At 42.6% G+C, this 19,132-nt stretch overlaps 1 protein-coding gene and 1 long non-coding RNA gene across 4 annotated transcripts; one reads left to right on the forward strand and one right to left on the reverse strand.

Moving 5' to 3' along the window:
• Positions 1–2,985: 2,985 nt before the first annotated feature.
• LOC307212449 lies at positions 2,986–6,430 on the reverse strand. The gene is made up of 2 exons (XR_013836998.1): positions 6,341–6,430; positions 2,986–3,743 (listed from the first exon to the last, which is right to left on the reverse strand). It is a non-coding gene; the product is annotated as an uncharacterized lncRNA (long non-coding RNA).
• A 27-nt stretch (positions 6,431–6,457) lies between these two features.
• On the forward strand, positions 6,458–17,295 carry LOC307211803 (dnaJ homolog subfamily B member 2-like). 3 transcript variants are annotated; one of them, XM_079968850.1, is made up of 9 exons: positions 6,458–6,665; positions 6,921–7,031; positions 7,993–8,136; positions 8,675–8,784; positions 10,331–10,384; positions 11,537–11,620; positions 12,596–12,689; positions 13,621–13,672; positions 15,494–15,973. In XM_079968850.1, the coding sequence occupies exons 3-9, from the start codon at positions 8,063–8,065 to the stop codon at positions 15,821–15,823; spliced, it is 798 nt and encodes a 265-aa protein (XP_079824976.1). In that variant the 5' UTR covers positions 6,458–6,665; positions 6,921–7,031; positions 7,993–8,062; the 3' UTR covers positions 15,824–15,973. The 3 variants fall into 3 exon arrangements, with proteins under 3 accessions (XP_079824976.1, XP_079824974.1, XP_079824975.1); XM_079968848.1 differs by having other exon boundaries at positions 6,460–6,665; positions 13,621–13,691; positions 15,494–17,295; XM_079968849.1 differs by having other exon boundaries at positions 6,460–6,665; positions 8,035–8,136; positions 13,621–13,691; positions 15,494–17,295.
• The last annotated feature ends 1,837 nt before the right edge of the window (positions 17,296–19,132 follow it).

Here is a 19,132-nt window from a genome sequence, read left to right on the forward strand (position 1 = left end):
ACTCGGCTTCCATTTTATGAGGTAATTTAAACTTCCACAGTCTCGCTAATGCTGACTGAACAGAAGCGGCCCAAAGTTATAGCTATTTTACATATCAGATGGGAACAAGTTCTTCCTTCCCTGTTCTCTCCCTGGTGTGCCTTCTCCCTTTTGTTTCACACAGCACCATCAACCAGTGTGCAAACACAGATCTTGATTCACAAACCCAAAATTATTATTTTAAATTAATGCTCAGCTAACCTGGATCCATTATTTGCTCAATCTGATGAGGACCAAAAAAAGGGGCGGAGGGGAGAAATGAGAGGAAAAGAAGGTACTTTCTAAAAGCTGATTGCTCTAATTGCTCATTGTTTTTGATCCACCGCCTAGAACAACTTTCCAAAAGTTTCATTAATGAATGTAAATGTATGGTTGACTTTTTGATTCACACAGATATGAACTCCAGACAACAGTGATAGGGTGGGAATCAAATAATGAGTCCCACCAGTGGAAATCGGGACATCCCATTTTTTTCACACAAGAGCACGACACCCAAAGCCACACATTCTTGGGTGCTGTGAAGGCACAACCCCCAAAAGATGCTTTTTTTCATGGCCATGATCTTGTATGCATCATGTGACTCGCATGAGAGTGTAGCCCCATAGGACGCACATCCTGGTTTTTACTTCGAAATGTTGGAGGGTATAGGTAATTAGGCTTAGGACTGCAGCTTTAGTTAGTGTCTTTCCCCATATAAGCCCACATAGCCATTAAGGTCTGGGGGACGGGGCCTTTTCCATGGTGGCCCTGAAGCTTTGGAATTCCTGCCCATATTATAAGATACTATGCTTCAAGGTCTCCAAAAGGCCTTAAAGAAACATCTGATCCAACTGGCTTTCCAGAGCTGATGTCTTTATTGCCTGGACTGTGGTTATTACATAGTTTTGCTGTGGGTTTTTTCCTGTTTGATGTGATTGAATATGTTTTATTGGTCTTGTTCTTTCAGAAGATTTGAAGGATTTCTAATTTTTGTATTATTGATCTTCCACGTTGTATTTTGTTGTTGTTGTGAGCAAATAAATACTTCAGATTCCTTCTACTATGAGTATTAAATTTACTGGATCACCCTGCTCAGAAAGGTTTACTTCAGTCTAAGTCTCCATGTTTTCTGAAAGAAAAGTAAAACTTCTGGTAGGTAGGTGTTTAACTTATGTTAATGGCTCTATTTATTGAATATAAGTTTTTCTTTTGGACAATCTTTAGTAATATTTGTTTCAATACAGTGTCATTTTGTAGTTTGGGAACTTGTTTTAGCCACCTTGAGGAGATTGCCAGTTCTTGGGCAGCTGGGGTATAAATTAAATTAATAAGATTGTCATAGTTTTTAAAACATCTGGTTTTCCAAAACATTTCTTTAACGGTGCAAGATTCCAATCCTCATTTGCACAATATTTGTAATTAAACTACAATATCCTCTAGATGGCAGCACCTTTATATGAATTTCGAATCTTACAGAATAAAGGAAAACAAAGCTGCTTCATGAAGCCGTTCTGCGGAGATTTGATCATGTTTTGTTTTGAATGGAGGGGTGCCTGCTTTTGCTCTTTGATGATCCCTAGAGCAGGATAGGAAATGACTAAGGAAGAGAAGCAGTGCCAACTTTGAGGCAGATGTCCAGGGACCCCAAAAGCACCTGTGAAGCAGTGGCAAGTTTCGGTGAGATCTCGTAAAGCATACAAGACCTCTCAAGATCTCATAAGATCTTGCTGGAAGCTCCTGCCATTGCTCCTCCACCACTAGCAGGGGCAGCAGGCAAGGTGTCAGTGGGGGCCCACCTCTTAGGTTTCTGCCACCTGAGGCAGCTGCCTCAGCCCACCTCATGGGTAGGCCAACCCTGCTTTGTCTTGGGTGCCATCTTAGGACCCTGTTTACTTATTTTTTAAAATGTCTATTAATTAGGTATAGCCTGGGGGGATGCAGGGGGACGCATACTCCTAAACATTTTGTGAATCTTGGTACCTTTGTCCATTTACTGTATTTATTTTCCCGGATTTGAACTAGAAAATGGTGATTTTCTTGAGTCAAATTGAGAGTACCCCTAAACATTTTTATTTTATTTTTAGGAAAAAAGCAGCGGGTATAGCAGTATACCTAATTAATATTTATATCTATCTGTCTTCTTTATTTTTCACCTGTCTTCTAATATAGGTATAGCACCACAATGCTATACTGCTATCACATTCTGCATATGTTTCCTCCAGGTGAGCTGCCTCTCAAAAGACTAGGCAAGAAAATGGTAAGGTGAACTGGCTCTTTTTCTCACTTCTCAGCAGCTACAGTCTGTTGAACTTGATGTTGGAATATCCAGATGTATTTATACCTTCCTCCTCTCCAGCACTTTCCCCTCCTTATTGGGATGAAAATGGTTGTGATGAGACCTCCGGGTACAGGGTGGTATATAATTCTAATAATAATAATAATAATAATAATAATAATAATAATAATGCATTTTAGAGCTGAACAGCCACAGCAATGTTGTAACCTCCATGATCTGCACCAAATGAATTGGCATTCTACTTGCGTTTAAAAACTTTTTGTGCAGAACAGTCTAATTTTGTCTTATCAGCACTTTGTTTTTTTGTCACTTCAGTTAGTACTTAATTCAATAGGCCACTTGTAGTCTAATGCTTCAGGCTGCATAGAATGGATTTAAGGGCTTAAGAATGTATTTATCACATTTGTACACCAAGGATGTCAGAGGTTATCCCCATTCTGTCTTCAGATCAATGTGGTGTGGTAGGTTGGGCTGGTAGAGAGATGTTTTTTCAAGGAGTTTCATTGGCTAGATGAGGATTTGAATTCAGGTCTCCCTGGTCCAAGACCAATGTCTTGCCCACTACTGGTGTTGCTGAATCTGTGAGAAGGCTGGTGCTGATCAGTGATCATATTTGGCCCTTCTTGCATGCACTAAATCTCTTCAGAAGGAAGAAAAGACAGAAACTTCTCTTAGTCTTATTGACTGTTTATTCACTTCTTCAAAAGCAATTAGGAATTTAATCACAGTTTCTATGGATTTCTGGGGAAAATCTGTAATTAAATCTGCACAGTGCCCTTGCATGATAGGTTTAACTTTTCCACAGCAGTGCGGGAATACTTTTAGTATTCTCGTATCTCTGCATTAAAATTGGCCAGGCGTGCCACAAACCCAGGACCCCACATTGCTTTCCTACATAGCTGAAAATCCATTCTAACAAGCCAGAATTGGAGGTTAGCCCTCTTGATCTAATCAAAGTTGTTCTCATAATGGACAGAGATGTTCCTTTCCATCATTATTTTACAGCACAGAGAGAAAAGGAAGAAAGCTCTCTCCCTCCTTGTGTGGGAAATGAGGCTGGCCTCCCTCCCAATAAAGCTGGCTTAAATCTGCCATTAATTGAAAGCTTATCTTCTCTCTGAAAAAGGGAATGATGTTCATATAAAAACGCAATGTAATAACTTAATAGCTCTGCTGGAGGTGACTTGTACGTGTGTGGGACAGATCGAGAAGGTTAAGAATTGTGGATGCTTAATTCCTGTTCGTTCAAATGTACGTCTAGGAACGAGAAGCGAAGAAAGAATATGGTCTTGCTGTCTTATTCCTGCTTGCATGGATGAGAAGAACTGTCACAATTGATCCAATGTCACTGACCCTCTCTTGGCTGTTACCGTATCAGCAGTCAAATGATGCATGAGGCAGGCATTCTCTGCTGGGCAGTTGAAGGAGGCTGGGTGCAAACGAGGCACGTTGCAAAATGAGAACACGGCTTCTGTGAGACTGCCAAATACCCCTTTTCAAGACAAGTCCTCTTCAAAATGGCACATTATTATGTCACAGACCACCTGCATTTTCTGTCCCCAGGAGTTTTTCCTCGTGACCCTTTCGCATGTGGCTGAGGAACAGGAGGAAGTATAGCTAGAACGACCCCAAAGAATTTAAGGAGCAACATTTTCCTTGCATAGAACTTACACTGAAGTAACTCCTGCCTTTTAAGCCCAGTCTCCTTCCAAATCTGATGCACCCAAAGAAAAGAGATACATTGTTCCTGCCTCATGAATTGGATTGATACTTCCTTATCATGCCATTGGGCTGTAAAATGTAAAACCTGGATCCATTCCAAAGTTCTTTCTCTTTGCTTTAGCATTTTAGGGAGCCTGAAGACAGATGGACTTGTTCATCCTACTTCTAATTCAGCAATGAAGCTGAATTCTGCATGAGAAACAGTGCTTCTTCTGCAGGTAGGGATGGTGGTTGGGGGGGAATTAAATTCAGTTTGCATTTAAAGGTGAACTGACTTAATTTCTGAAACAATGCATGAACTGGAACACAGCTATCCTTCGACATTCACACGTCTCCAAATTTTGCGATGCTGTTCTCCAGCCAAGTAATGTGTACAAAAATGCACGTATATTTCTAGTAATTGTATCAATGTAGCAATTCTAGATGAGGCCCATGAGATGAGATGAGACAGGGAATGGGGCAGATAAGCACATTCTGGTCCGTTTAGGATGCTGTGTCATGCTGAGGATTGCAGCCCCATGACATCCAAGAATGAACCTCTCCAATCAAGACAGCACATGCTCTGCGGGTCAGGATGGGTGAACCTGTCAATGTCAGTTTCAGTTTTAGTGTGCATTTCTCATTTTATACACACGTTTGTATGCAATTTTCCACAATATACACATCTTTGCAAAGCAATTTCCCCCAATATAATGCATTTCTGTATGTTACTTGCATAGATATATGAATTTTTAATGTATGTTTTACTGCAGTATGTGCATTTTTGTACACAATATTTGACTGGAGAACTGAATTGCCAAATTTTGAAAAGCGGGGATTTCAATGGGTGGCTGTGTGTTGTTTCAGAAAGTGCAAATCAGGGAGGTTTGCCTTTAAATGCCAGTTGAACAAAATTCTCTCCCATCCTTATTCACACCTAGCTTCTGTTGCAAGCGCACAAAGCCAGTTTCCCCTGCGCTTGGTCTGGGAAAGGTTATGCATCTGCACAGAAAGTGGGGACTGCAAAATGAGCTCACCATTCAGCTTAAGTACCTCTGTATACCTTATAGTGAGAAAGAGCCTTAAGACTGACATTTCTGAGGCAAACTCATTTCCACAACACAGCCGATTAGAATGGCAGTGAATCATGCTAGCCGATAGGGCAGCCTGACAGAGCTGTTATGATTTCAAATCCAGGACTGTGAATCTTTATTTTTTCATTCTGCCCTTTACATTTTGTTTACACTCCTTCACTTTGCAAGATAATTCTGTTCCCTCCTTGGGTATTTATATCTCAGCACTGTGTGGGCTGCTATCTTCTCCCAATCTAATAATCTCCCTGATGAGCTCTACAGCAATATTTATCTCTCCTGATCTTCTCATCATAAATCAGTTGCACTTGCCTTTTTAAATCTTTTCGGTGTATGGTGCTCCATTTGTTAGCTTCCACCAGCCTTTGATTGCGGAAGCACACCTATGAAATTGCAGATCCACAGATCTCACCAATACCCCTCCTTAGCTGTTTGGCACTTCCGCTGGCAGGTTGTTTACCTCACTGCTGCCTGGCCTTGTGATAAGGATGGGAACACAGGTGGTGCTGTGGTCTAAACAACTGAGCCTCTTGGGCTTGCCGATCAGAAGGTCGGCAGTTTGAATCCCCACAACAAGGTGAGCTCCTGTTGCTCTCTCCCAACTCCTGACAACCTAGCAGTTTGAAAGCATGCCAGTGCAAGTAGATAAATAGGTACCACTGCAGCAGGAAGGTAAATGGTGTTTCCGCGCACTCTGGCTTCCGTCACGGTGTCCCATTGTGCCAGAAGCAGTTTAGTCATGCTGGCCACATGACCTGGAAAGCTGTCTGTGGACAAACGCCGGCTCCCTCGGCCTGAAGCGAGATGAACACTGCAACCCCATAGTTGCCTTTGACTGGACTTAACCATTCAGGGGCCCTTTACCTTTTTTACCTAGTGATAAGGCAAACTGGATAATCCCATGCTGTCAAGGCAGCAAGGATCAAGCTAGCTGGGCAAGTGCTGGGCTAGCTTTAAAAAAAAGAGCAAGGAGGGTACCATGAAGGGGCAAGGGGTTGTTTAACCCCCCCCCATTTCTCTTCCAGCTTCCTCCAGCTGTTGCCCCCTAGATGGGATGCACTGATGTGTGTTTGCAACAAGCAACAGGCTGCAGGGGAAAACTGCCGCTTGACCATTGTCTCTTGCAAGTTACTCTACCCCCCATGTTGCTTAGTAGTGAGCAGTTTCCAGGCCTGCATCTTCCCTGAATACCTGGATTTGCACATTAGAGATTAGGTTGAGAAGGTGGGTCTACCTTTTGTCGCTCTTAGAACACTGCCTGCAAGGGATTGGTTTGAAGGAGTGTGGTTCCATTGCCTGTGTGTGACATCACTTCTCTTGTTCTTCAGGTGGAATTCTGAACTACCTTAGCAGAAGCTTTCGTTCCACGGACTGTTGGAGAACAATAACCTCCACTGCCTCCAACTTCTGTGCCCTCCTCTGACACCCAGCAAGCTAATATACCTTTAAAAAACATTGGTTTGGTTTTGGAGAAAGAGATTCCCACCCCTGCCCCTCGCATCTCTCAGCAGAACAATTTGGCTTAATAATTAATAGATTGATCACTCTTGGCAGCAAAGGTAACGACCATGGTCAGACTATATGGATAATGGTACCCATGTAATAAAAACGTATTGTTGTTGTTGTTATTCAATGGTATTCGGCTTTAACAAGAAACTGAACAGACTACTCTGTTGATGCCGAGACAAATCCCTTAAACAGTGACGCAGCATGATGGAGCTAGTTAATGTTATAGCACATGATTGTCTTTACTTTCTGCAATCAGCGTTTTATTCACAATTTTACAATAGGTGTAAATTTTTATCACTCGTTAGGCAAGCAGAAGAATGAACTGAACCTCAAGAAAAATCACTTAAGAATTGGCTACAGTGATATAACAGAGCAATAACTGATCCAAGACCAACCATCTAGTGGGAGAAGAAAAAGTAAGTGACATATAAAATGCTAAAAGGTCAGATTTCTTCTTCTTTTTTTTAAAAAAAGAAAGGAATCCACAAACAGGAACATATTGTACCATGTCAACAGAATGGCTGTGAGCTGAGCTGAGCTTTAGAAAAATGAAGGTTCATTATAAAAGCTTTAGAAGTGAAAAATAAAATGTTACATTCTGGATCTTCTTTGTAGGCTGTGAGGGGGGTGGGAAGAAGCCCATGACAGGAGCAACAGGAAATAAGAAGTCTAATTAAGCATCATTCTTGCTATGTTAATGATAGAAGCAGAGGGAATTAGGCCTGGAATTTTGCTATGATGGACAGATTATGTGACCAGGAAAATGAAATAGTAAACATATTGAATCAACTGGACAGATTATAATAAATTTAAGCATGCTTTACTTAAGAATTAGTACTATTAAGCTCAGCTGGAATTACATTCACCTAAACCTAATATGCAGGCGATAGTTGCAGATTAGCTGACATTTCTTTTCTTAATTAAACATGATTGATTACCTGCAGGATATGGCATTGTTTTTGTGGGGATTTGAGGCTGTAGCAGGAGTTTCATTGTGGAGTGGGAACCCCCACTCACAATGTTTCAGATAAAATGTGATTACGTCTTAGGAGCACCTATATTTACAGCTCCTACTCAATGCACTGAAAGACAGATGGACATATGCATTCAAAGCAAAACACATCAACACGGTTACTTTTTTAAAAAAGGGAGAGGGAGCTGCTCTCTGATTGGGGGCTGCATAATGACGCCATGTTGTGCAGTGGTGTGGAGTCACAATTCATGAAGGATGGGGAAGCGCAACTGGGAGAGCTGGTGGAACTGGGAGTCGTGGCATCAACACCAAATTGGAATGTGAGATCTTCAGCCCCTGAACACATTCTGCCTCTGCTTACCTCAAGGCAACCCAAGGCTTCTGTACTCCCATTGTATTTTCAGAAAGAGAAATCACCCTCACATCTGGCTGCTTTTCTTCCTCAGCTTCCCAGCTGGCCTTTGCATTGGATGGATGGACATCATGGTGGATTACTACAAAATCCTGGATGTTCCCCAAAGTGCCTCTATGAGTGATATTAAAAGAGCGTAAGAGAAATCTTTCCTTGGAGTGCCCCTTTTCCTACAACCCTGTAATCTTAACCTTTCCTCATGTTGCTTCTCTGTCAGCATTTACCAGCAGGGCTTGATATTAGTAAGTGACTTAATATCAGGAAAAGTGCCATAGTTCAGAAGTAGAGTACCTGCCTTGCATTTAGAAGGCCCCATGTTTAATTCCTGGCATCTCCAGGTAGGACTGGGCAAGAACTTGGTCTGAAACCCTCAAGAGTTTCTGGAGATAAATACTGAGCCAGATGGACCAATGATCTGACTCAGTATAAGGCAGGTTCCTATGTTGTTAACTTGGCTTCCTCCGTGGACAACTGAGGCAGAAATCCAGTTGCAAGCTATTGCCTCATCATCACCATGATAAGTCATGGTCTGAGAAACTGTCCAGAATAATGGTACTGGAAGATGGTCACTAGCCTATTTGGGTGGTTCTCACCATTATCATGGTGGAGAGCATAGGTGGATAGTTCTAGGATGGATAGCCACTAATGTTTGTTGCATCTTGTGAACTGTTCAGGTACAGGAGTAAAGTGCTCAGATGGCACCCAGATAAAAATCCAGATAACAGGGCAGAAGCTGAACAGAAGTTCAAGGAGGTTGTGGAAGCCTACAAAGTCCTTTCAGACAGTAAGGCACCCAGTTTCTCTTCAGTGCTCCTTTTCTTCCTCTCTCCAATAGAACATTCACAGTCACAACAGCTAATTTATTTTTGACTGATTAATCCCAAATAAAAACATAATGAACATGGATTAAACTTTGTCAACTGCTCTAGAATGCAAATAAATGAACAAATAAAAATAGTAACACTCCATTCTTTAGGCAGCGACACAAGGTTGCATAAGTAATTCCAAACTTCATTCATCTTTTTGTTTGCACAGTCGGAATTGTTAACATATTTTTTCCCAATCCTTCAATGCACATACGAGACCATTCCTACATTTGACCTTTGTTTTCTTCCACTCCAGTTTAAGCTGATTAATCTAATCTCCATTTACAATTATCTTTGGAAGGATGGAAGTTCAACCTTCTACCTTGCTGACAGAATGATATTTTTTTCTTTACAAAGGCTTGAATATGGAGCTAAACTAACTATGATTGGAGCTAAACTTTACAAGAAATATGGATTTGCCACCACTCTGTCCTTTATCTCCAATTTCTAGTAAAATATAGCACAGTTTGGACTGTGGGTCAAATTAGACTCAGCAGGAGTCTCACTTTGGCTGCAAGGTTGTTTACCCCAAACAATACCCACCTGCTCTGCACCCGACATCATTTGGAACATAAGGTGTGGGGCACGTAAATACGTGGTTGCAAAGAAACAATAAGGAGTTTTAAGCACACTCTTGATTGTTCCTTTGCAAGCAGAGCTCACTAACAGCAAGGCCTTTGGAAGCTGGTGTGGTTAGGAGTCAAACTGCACTTGTAACTGGACATTTTTATTTTGTAGACCAGCTTTGCAAAGAGCTGCAGAGAAACAATATCCTTTTGCAGGCATGGTTTGCATCCAAACCATGCCTACAAAAGGCCAAAGCGGGGCTCACTGTCAATATAAATCAGTTGATCAGCACTAACAGCAGGCCCCTCTGAAGTTGTCGCCTGACATCATAAGACAATTAACAATTGGGCGGCTCTGCCCACCTGTCAAAGTGGCCTGGAGGTGGCAGTGGAAGTCATGTTCTGGCCCAGCAGTTGGAAAAGATACCACACCCCATCATGCGCTGTGCATCTCCCCACTGTCAAACTGATATTACATTCTTCACATCCACTTCCCAGCCATGCTTCCCCCAGGGAGGTTCACCTGGCGCCTTCATCGTATCTTTTGGCAACAGGCAAAAACATTCCTCTTCTCTCAGGTCTTTGTTTAATTAGCCAGTTATGGCCTTTTAAACTGTTTTTGTTTCTTACTGTGTTATGTATTTTTGTGTTTTTATAATGTAAACTGCCCTGTGAGCCTCGGAAGAAGGGTGGCATAGGAATGGAGAGAACTGAGGTCCAGAGACAGCGGCTTGTCTAATAGTCACTGAGTTGGATTTATGGATGTGGTGTGGTTTGAATCAGGGGCTTCTTGGTTTCTTTAACATGATGCAGAACAGCAGCAATAAAACTGGAAAACTCAAAGCTAGAGATGAAGAGGCAGCTTGAAATTTCCTTCCACTTTTACCACTTTTTCCAGGAAGCACACGTAACCAGTATGATGGGAGCAGCACAGAGACATTCAAAGAAACAAGTGAGTAGTCTAGAGAAGAGGCCAAGGGCCTCGTCCCAACCTCTGATTAAGCCTAGTAACATCTCTAAGGCTTAGTGGGACTTACCAACCTGTCCGCTTCAGTTCCTCTTGCATTCATATTTTTCCAGCCTTTCACCACATTTCCACATCAGTTTGCATTTTTTTCTTGAAGCCCACATATTTTTGCGTTCATTTTTCCTAAAGTGCATGATTTTTGCATGTGACATTGCATCCACTCTATCCAGTTTTTCAAGCAATTTCCTCTAGTATGATGCATTTTGGAACATGATTTTCATGAATATATGTACACTTTTTTGTACACAAATGTTGTTGCAAAATTCCGAGAGGTCTGACTTTTGAAAGATAGCTGTGTTTTGCTTTGTGTATTGGATATGCGAATCGGGTAGGTTTGCATTAAAATGCTAGGCAAACAAATTTCTCCCTCCGTTCCTAACAGGACATTAATGGTTCTGTTTAGCACTGGGCTCAGGAAAGCAACTGAACACTCTTTGCAGCTCTTTCACCCACTTTTTAAAAGGATTGCTCCAGCAATCTTTAAAAGGGTGGGAGAAACTGCTGCAAAGAGCATTCAGCCCTATCCTGTGCTTAGACAGGATTGTGGGGACCACAAAGGATTTCAGTGGGTGTGTGGATCAACCCACCTGTCAAACATGTGATGCCATAGTGGTGTTGTGACTGCCAGATGGATCATCTCACCACCTGCAGAGCCCAAAATGTTCCCCACCCCTATTGTACACATACCTCAAGAGCTATGAATGGTTTTCAAAAGTCTTCTTCACCCGTATGTGTTTAAAGAGATCCAGAATCTAATTCTATTTCCTTACGCACAAAGAAGCATGCCGCCCATTGAAAATAGCTACTATAATACATGTAGGTTGACTGTGTCTAGGGGTTTCATGACTGCTGCAGCCTGGTAGATTGGAAAGCAACTTGGAGCAAATAGCTAGTTCTGCCTCCAAGAAGAGATTATTTTGCCTCCTTTCCTTAATCCTCCTATACATCCTGTAGGAGAAGATGCAACAACTTTGGTGATGTTGTAACAGCTCATTTTTATTTTTCAAAACCATGCTATTTACATATCCCTTTCAAACAGCACAGCATTTGGAATTGTTTCCCTTTCTCTCTCCTTAGAGAGATCTGAGGATGAGAAGCACCTGTCTGTGTTTGATCACGATGGCATCAAAATATTCTTCACAAAACAACGTTCTTCTTCAGGTAATCTTTACATCCTTTCTGGAAAACTGCTCTGCTGTGAAGCCTGTTGGTTGCCACAGCTGTTAGCTTAGGACTGCTAATTCAAGTACCCAGGGCTTTTTTTCCAGCCAGAACTTACCGGAACTCGCTGGAACTCAGTTCCGGCACATCTCAGGTGGGCTCCATTACCATGATAAGAGAACAAGGGAGGCGATCATGGTGAGTTCCGGCACCTCTTTTTCTTGAGAAATAGCACTGCAGGTACCTATATTACATACCTGTGGTGAGGCTTCTGTTTGTGGCACAGTATTCTGATACTGTGAGAGAGAAAGTAATAGCCAGGTTTTAAGGATTTAACCAAACTGAGAATACATACAGGCCAGGCATAAACTATGCTGTGGAAAGAGAGCAGAAGAGCAATGCCCATATGTATCCTAAGGAAAAGATTATTTGGAAGGGTGTGTTGATCATCATCATCTCTATCTCTTTCTCTCTGTCCCTCGGCCTATTTCTGGTTTCAATATTTCAGTCCCACTTGTCCTTCTGGTGCTTTGTGCCAAAGTGGTGACTAAACAGCAGCATAAGACTTCTGCTGTTGTTACCAGCAACCCTTCCTCCCATTGCCAGTGTTATCAGAAAAATCACTAAAGCTGATGTAAAAATCTGCTGGGGCGGAAGCTGCTGTGGAGGTGATTTGATCCTTAGGGAGCAAGTTCAATAGCTCCAGAGGTCCGTTTCAGTCTTATAACTAGTATCGCTGAGGTAACTGACGAGACAAGTGTAGCCAATATTATGACCTCCTGATGTTTTGGGAATCAAACCTGCATCACACCCAGGCAGCAACTTCTGGAGGGCACTGAGTTAGCTACCCCTGACCAGAGCATCTTACAAGAGAGGATGAAAGATGAATGACAGTGTGCTTGTTTTGTGTGTGCTTGTGTAATTTGTGGCCTGGATGCACTTCATAATGAGTATGTGGCAACCTGTGTGTTTCAGATTTTTCTGTATCCTTCTTCAGTGCTCCTAAAAGGTTCCATCACTTTTCCATCATGACTGCCTTCATGAATGGCAAAAAAATCACAACCAAAAGGTAAGGTGCGGGGGACATCTTTGTAGGAATCTTCTCCTTAAGTCTTGATTCTCCTGGCTGCATAACTCTGTGTGTTTGCAATGTGCAAGCATGTCCAAAAGCAAAATGTCTCTGAAATACCAGTTGCTGGGAATTACAGGTGTGCACTCATGTCCAGCTTGCAGGCTTCCCATGTCACATGGACATTTGTTTGACCACTGTGAGAACAGGATGCTGGACAAGATGGGCGATTGGCCTGATCCAGCAGGCTTGTTTTATGTTCCTAACTCCTGGGTCCAGGATAATGTAAAGTATCTGTGTTTATACTTTGTATGTTGCTTGGAGTCCGGAGGGTAGCAAGCAAGTAATGTGTCTAACTCTCTCAGGTGTACAGGATGTGAGAGGGTATCTGTACGTCTTTAGAGGAAAGAGGTACGTGAGTGAGTTTAACAGTCATATGTCTGCCTTACAGAATTTGTGAGGAAACTTTTATTAGATGAATATTTGAGACAACAGTGACTTGATGGGCAGATTCCTACACACATATACAGTGGTACCTCAGGTTACATACGCTTCAGGTTACATACGCTTCAGGTTACATACGCTTCAGGTTACAAACTCCGCTAGCCCAGAAATATTACCTTGGGTTAAGAACTTTGCTTCAGGATGAGAACAGAAATCGTGCAGCGGCGGCACAGTGGCAGCAGGAGGCCCCATTAGCTAAAGTGGTGCTTCAGGTTAAGAACAGTTTCAGGTTAAGAACAGACCTCCAGAACGAATTAAGTTCTTAACCCAAGGTACCATTGTAGGAGCAAATAAAGTTCTCACATGCACATAGGGATCTATCCAAATGAGTGTTTGAACAAGGAGGCTATAATATGGAGGCTTCTCTTGTTCCTAAAGCATCTGTCCCTTGTTTGGTCAGGTAACTATGTGAAATCTTCTCTTTCAGACATCTCGAGAATGAAAGCAAGTACTTGGAAGTAGAAGAGGACGGGAAGACGGTATCTATCCATGTTAATGGTAAATTTGAGTGGGCTGTATTATGCCTTGTGACAGGTGTTAAATGCTTACCTCAGTGTGTATAGGGCACCTCCGAGGAGCCTGATTTTCAGAAAGCATGCTTTCTCTCTTGAAAATTGAGACACCCAGAAAATTCTGACTCAGAGGGTTTTTTGTTTCCTTTTGCTTGAAAACCACCTTATTCTCTCACAGCTCATTAGGCAAGCAAAAAACAAAACAACAACCCAATAAGAAAACATGTTCTTTGCCCTGTAAATTGTAGGTAAGGATGATTAGCTTTGCAAGCAAACAAATGACTGAACAAATGAATGAATGAATAAAGGTTCAGGATATATGCCAAATACACTCAAATCTGGAATAAAGAATGGAAAAGACAGAACAATTTCATTGATTAGCATATGTTGTATTGGTGTAATCTAGGGAATCTACAATATTCACAATATATTAAGGCCTGGAATGGCAGGCAGGGGGAAGAGGGTAACATCCAGCTATTGCCAACGAAGTTCTACGTAGAGTAGACCTATTGAAATTAATGAGCCTAAGTTATGCATTTTCAATAATTTCAATGTGTCTACTCTGAGTATGACTGACACTGAATAAAACCCATTAGGTCATGATGATGATGACAGCAGCATTTATATGTTGCCCATCTGACCAAGTCCTCTGGGCACTTTACAAAGACAATAAAATACAAAAACAGAACAAAACAAAACAAAACAAAACACCTAAACCTAAAAACCAAAAAATAAAAGCCCAGCAATGCCATCCCCAAAGCAGCACAAGACACAGCTGATAAAAGAATTATAATCAGCACAACCAGCATAAACCAGGGGATGCTGGTTGCAAAAAATGAACCTTCTCTGGTTTATTCTAGTATTGTTCTCATTTACTTGGCAAAATTATGCACCTTAGTCAATCCAGGCACTGTTCTCCATTACCTGTCTTACATCTCCTTCAATGTCTGCTTCTCTCTCCCCTGTTGAATGTGTGTGGTGCATTATTATCCTAACTTCCATGGGACATGATAATGAGTGGCATGCAGTGCCTCTGTTTCATTCACATAACATGCTTCTGCTTGGCACAAAGGAACTTCCTCCCCTGTATAGCTTTTACACACCCTTACAATTTGCCCCAGGGAATCTCTGGAAAGTCCTGTTGCATGAATGGAATTTTGCTTACACAGCATTGAATACAACCCAAGCTGTTTACTCTTTTTCTTGGGTGTTTCCTTTGTGTGAGTATGATTAGCGTTCTTACTAAAGCCACCAAATGCAGACCACTGACCAAATTCTGGTGGGCCATCTGGTGGATGGTGGGATACTCAAGATCCCTTGCTGTTGCCTCAGACAACATAGGGACTTAGAGATCATATGGGGACCATAGGGTCTGAGAGAGAACATGTGTGGCTGAATTCAGCATACCCTTAGTGCAAATAGGATATAAGGGTGACAAAAAGGATTGGATCTAGACTTAGTTATGCTTAGAGCAGACCCACAGAAATCTTGTTGATTGTGACTATCTTAAGTTGCATTGATTTCTGTGGGTCTACTCTAAGCATGACTAAGTCTGAATGCAACAGAATAGTTAACATTATTGTCAGCGAGTCATAAGAATTCTGGATGTTTACATGCTCTACAAATTTCATTCTATGGGAGAAACATAAACCATGTCCTGAAATTGTGTGATAATTTTTAATCATGCTGGACATGGAAAGAGTGTGTAAATGCAGATCCTAGGCTTATTTCTGTAGCTCCATCACTGGAACAGACCTCCAGTTGACCAATATATTCTGGCTCTTGCAGGCATACCTGTTTACGATAGAGAAATTAACGCAAACAACTGGGATTACAGGTTGGACAGGGGCTACTATTATCCAGAAAAGAATCGGTTTTGGACATGTGAAAGGCGTCGGTGGGCAGAAGACTGGCGGCGCTGGGCAAGCCAATGGCGAGACTGGGCAGAAGAGTGTCGAGACTGGGCTGAAGGAAAGCAACATGAGAAAGACAAGTGCTTTTCTGGGGCTAATGCTGGTCATCACTGGGCAAAAGCAACACAGGGTCCAAAGGCTAGTGAGGAACATCTCAGGTCAGACAGGGGTTGTCCTAGGCCAGGGGAAGGGAAATGTGATCTGAAAGAAGGACATAAGACTAATAAGGGACTATCTCGCCCAGAAGTGGAACACTCCAAGTCAGATAAAGGGTATTTTGTGTTTCCCAAGCCAGGTGAGAATTCTGGACCAGACGAAGGGCATCTCAAGGCAAACAAGAGGCAACAAAGAGTGGACGAGGGGCATTCCCCATCAGATAAGAACAACTCAGGAGTTGTTAGGCTGGGGGGGGGACATACAGATCAGGACAAGGGGCATGCCACAAGGAAAAAAGAGCAGCCTAGGCAGGATGAGGGGCAGCCCAGGCTAGATAAGGGGTCCCTCAGTTACAAGAAACCAGACCCTGTGTGTAATGAATCAGCTATGAAGCCCAAGGTGGTTTCTGAACACAACCATCAGGCTTGGAATAGGGAGCCTCATGCTGGGAAACAGAAGCAACCGGCAGAAAGAAGCAACCCACGTGCTGTGAAAAGCGAAAAACTGCTCAGAAAGAATGAGCCGAAGGATGACAAGCCGGAGTCCAAAGGTGAGAAGAACAGGCTTACTTTAGAGTCTGAACCTGGGAAGGGAACAGAATTCAATGGTATGAAGGGAAAGGCTTGCGTTGATACTAAAGTGGCTCCTCAAACACATCTGACTTCCTCTGGTGGCAAAGTGCTGCCACTGAAAAGGAAAGAGCCCCAGATTCGGGTAAGAAAGCTGTATGGCAAGAGGAGCAAGTCTCAAGCTGGAAGGAGGTCGTCGCACGGTGGTAGGAGCAAGTCCCGGGCAGGGAAGAATAGGGTGCCTGATGGGCAAAGTAAGACAGAGCCTGCGGGGAGCAGCTCATCTAAAGGACTCGATGAAGAACAGCCTGAGGGGAATGACTTAGCTAAAGACCCCGGTGAAGGAAAGCCTGAGAGGAACGACTCAGTTGAAGGACGCAGTTTAGGAGAGCCTGAGGGGAATGGCTCAGCTAATGGAAGCAGGGAGGTGCCACCTGAGGGGAAGCAGACACAGGCAGATTCTAAGGGTGCACTGCAAGGTCGGAAAAAGGGACCTCTATCAGCTCTCCTGGGGGGTGACATTTCTCTCCCAACAAAACACAGACTGCTCAGAAGAACAACACAATCTCGCCTCTTATCTGAAGTCCAGGGTGAAAAACATCAGTACGTATCTGAAACGAGCCAGTTCATCAGCATGAATGACCAACGGAGAAGGAGACTGACCAAACTCCCTCAGTCTGGTACACAGCTTCCAAGTATTGAAGGCCAGAAACTTGGAGCGAATCAGTTCCCAAATGTGACTCATTGACCAGGGGTATGTTCAAGCTAGCTGGCTCACATTTAAGCTCACCGTCTTGCTCAGTGATTTGTGATCACCTCTGACTTCTGTGTTCACACCAGGCAGTGCAGGACCCCACATTTGCTGGGCTGCAATAGGAAGGAGAGTTTCCAGAGATTGTGGTCGGCAAGGGAGGTGTGTTTTTCAATAAAGGCAGTAATGTAACTCTCACAATTTATTGGTATGTGCTTATTAATCGGTAAGAAACAGGACATATATACAGGAGATGGTGAGCTAGCTCTCGCTTTCTACATTCCACATGAACCTGATTTTCCCCATAATCAGGATAGATTTGGGTTTGCTGAGCATCTGCTCACTTTTAATTCACCAGTGTGTTTCCATCTATGTTTGTAGATTACAGGATAGGCAAGTACACACAGAAGGGCCTTGCAAGTTGCAATATGGGACCTGATATTGCCTAGGCTTTCTTAACCATGGAGGAAACACACAGCATTTCCAGCCCTAACCCATAAAGTAGGGTTGAGGCTGAGGTCCAGCTACAAGGGCCTTCTAGTGGATCCCTCACTGAGAAGGCACAGGGCCTTCTCAGTAGCGGTGTCCGCCCTCTCACCAGATGTCAAAAAGATAAATAACTATATGACATTTAGAATACGTCCGAAGGCAGTCCTCTATGGGGAAGTTTTTTTAATGTTTGATGTTTTATTGTGTTTTTATATTTTGCTAGAAGCCGCCCAGAGTGGCTGGGGCAACCCAGTTAGATGGCCAGCATATAAGTACTACTACTAGTAGTGCTATTAATTATTTTGAGGGCCGTGTTCCCTCAGGTATAATCCATTGGAGGCCACATGCAGCCAGTGGGCTGGACCATTGTCAAAGGGAGCCATTGTAACAATTTATCTGCTACATTTGTATTAGGCAGAGCCCAAAGTGTGCATGTATGCTGCCTAGGTTGGGTTCCATGAAAGAAGAAGGGTGGTGGAGGAAGAAAAAGAAACAAAATGAAGAAAGTGGGCAAAGGAAGAACCAAATCTCTCTCTCTCTCCATTAACAGGCCAGAACGGATTGCTTGTAAATGGTTTCTTCCCTTCCATTGCTTCATCCCTTTTGACTCTCTGTAATTTTCTTCTCCCTTCTCCCTGCCCTTCTTTGCTTTCTCTGGGCCCCACAATGCTCCATGGCTTTCAGCAACACATGAGACAGCAGTGCTAGCATTATAACCAGTAAAACTAACACAATAAACCCCACATCTCAGTACAGCCATAGATGCTGCCTTTACCTGATGGAATATTAGCATCTCAGGGGAAATATACAAAGGTAGCCATTGTAACAATTTCCCTGTGACATTTGTGTTAGGCAAATGTGAATGTGATTCCTCTGGTGTTGTTGTTCCCATGTCATGTTATATTAAATTTGACATGGCACAGATCCTTAAAACATTAATTCCCATCTTCCGGTGATAAGATACACCGTAGCAATCCTATCATGTTCTATAATTTATTTTGAGGCAGTTCACAAGCATCTTTTAATGATTTGTTTATCTCCTCTGAAATGATTAACACATCACTCTTCAAAGGTCCTTATTAGATAAGTAACATGCCACCAACTGAGCTATTGGGCATGAAATTAGGAGATGGACAAAACTCAGGTTCTGGATGAAGCTGAAAATGTATTTTTACGCTGTCAATTATGAAGTGATTCTGGGCTTCAGCATCTGCAGCATCACTTTGAACAGTAACTGGGCTATTGTTGCGGGGAATCTAAATATCATCCCTCAAGAGCACTTACACTGTGGATACATTTTCATTCCACAGCACCAAAATTACAATATTTTGTCTCTGCAAACATGGTAATTTCTCCTGTGGGTAGTACCCTTACCACGATAGTTTGCATAGTCTGGACTAGTTGTACAAATGTCAAGACAAAGGATAGGCTTGACTTCATGACTATTATAGTACTGTGACAAACAGTATAACTTCCTTTCTATGTGCAGTGACTGCACCATTTTGTAACTTTAAAATGTGTGCACATGCATGCATGGATCAAACAACTG

The sequence above is a fragment of the Podarcis cretensis genome, assembly GCF_951804945.1.
Source record: "Podarcis cretensis genome assembly, chromosome: 1".
NCBI classification, from domain to species: Eukaryota; Metazoa; Chordata; class Lepidosauria; order Squamata; family Lacertidae; genus Podarcis; species Podarcis cretensis.

Bases quoted from the DNA above. Each gene is read 5' to 3' on its own strand.
- LOC307211803 (XM_079968848.1), top strand. From the start codon at position 8,063: ATGGACATCATGGTGGATTACTACAAAATCCTGGATGTTCCCCAAAGT. The intron at 8,137-8,674 runs GTAAGAGAAATC...TGAACTGTTCAG, and splicing joins ATGAGTGATATTAAAAGAGC to GTACAGGAGTAAAGTGCTCA. The intron at 8,785-10,330 runs GTAAGGCACCCA...CACTTTTTCCAG, and splicing joins CTACAAAGTCCTTTCAGACA to GAAGCACACGTAACCAGTAT.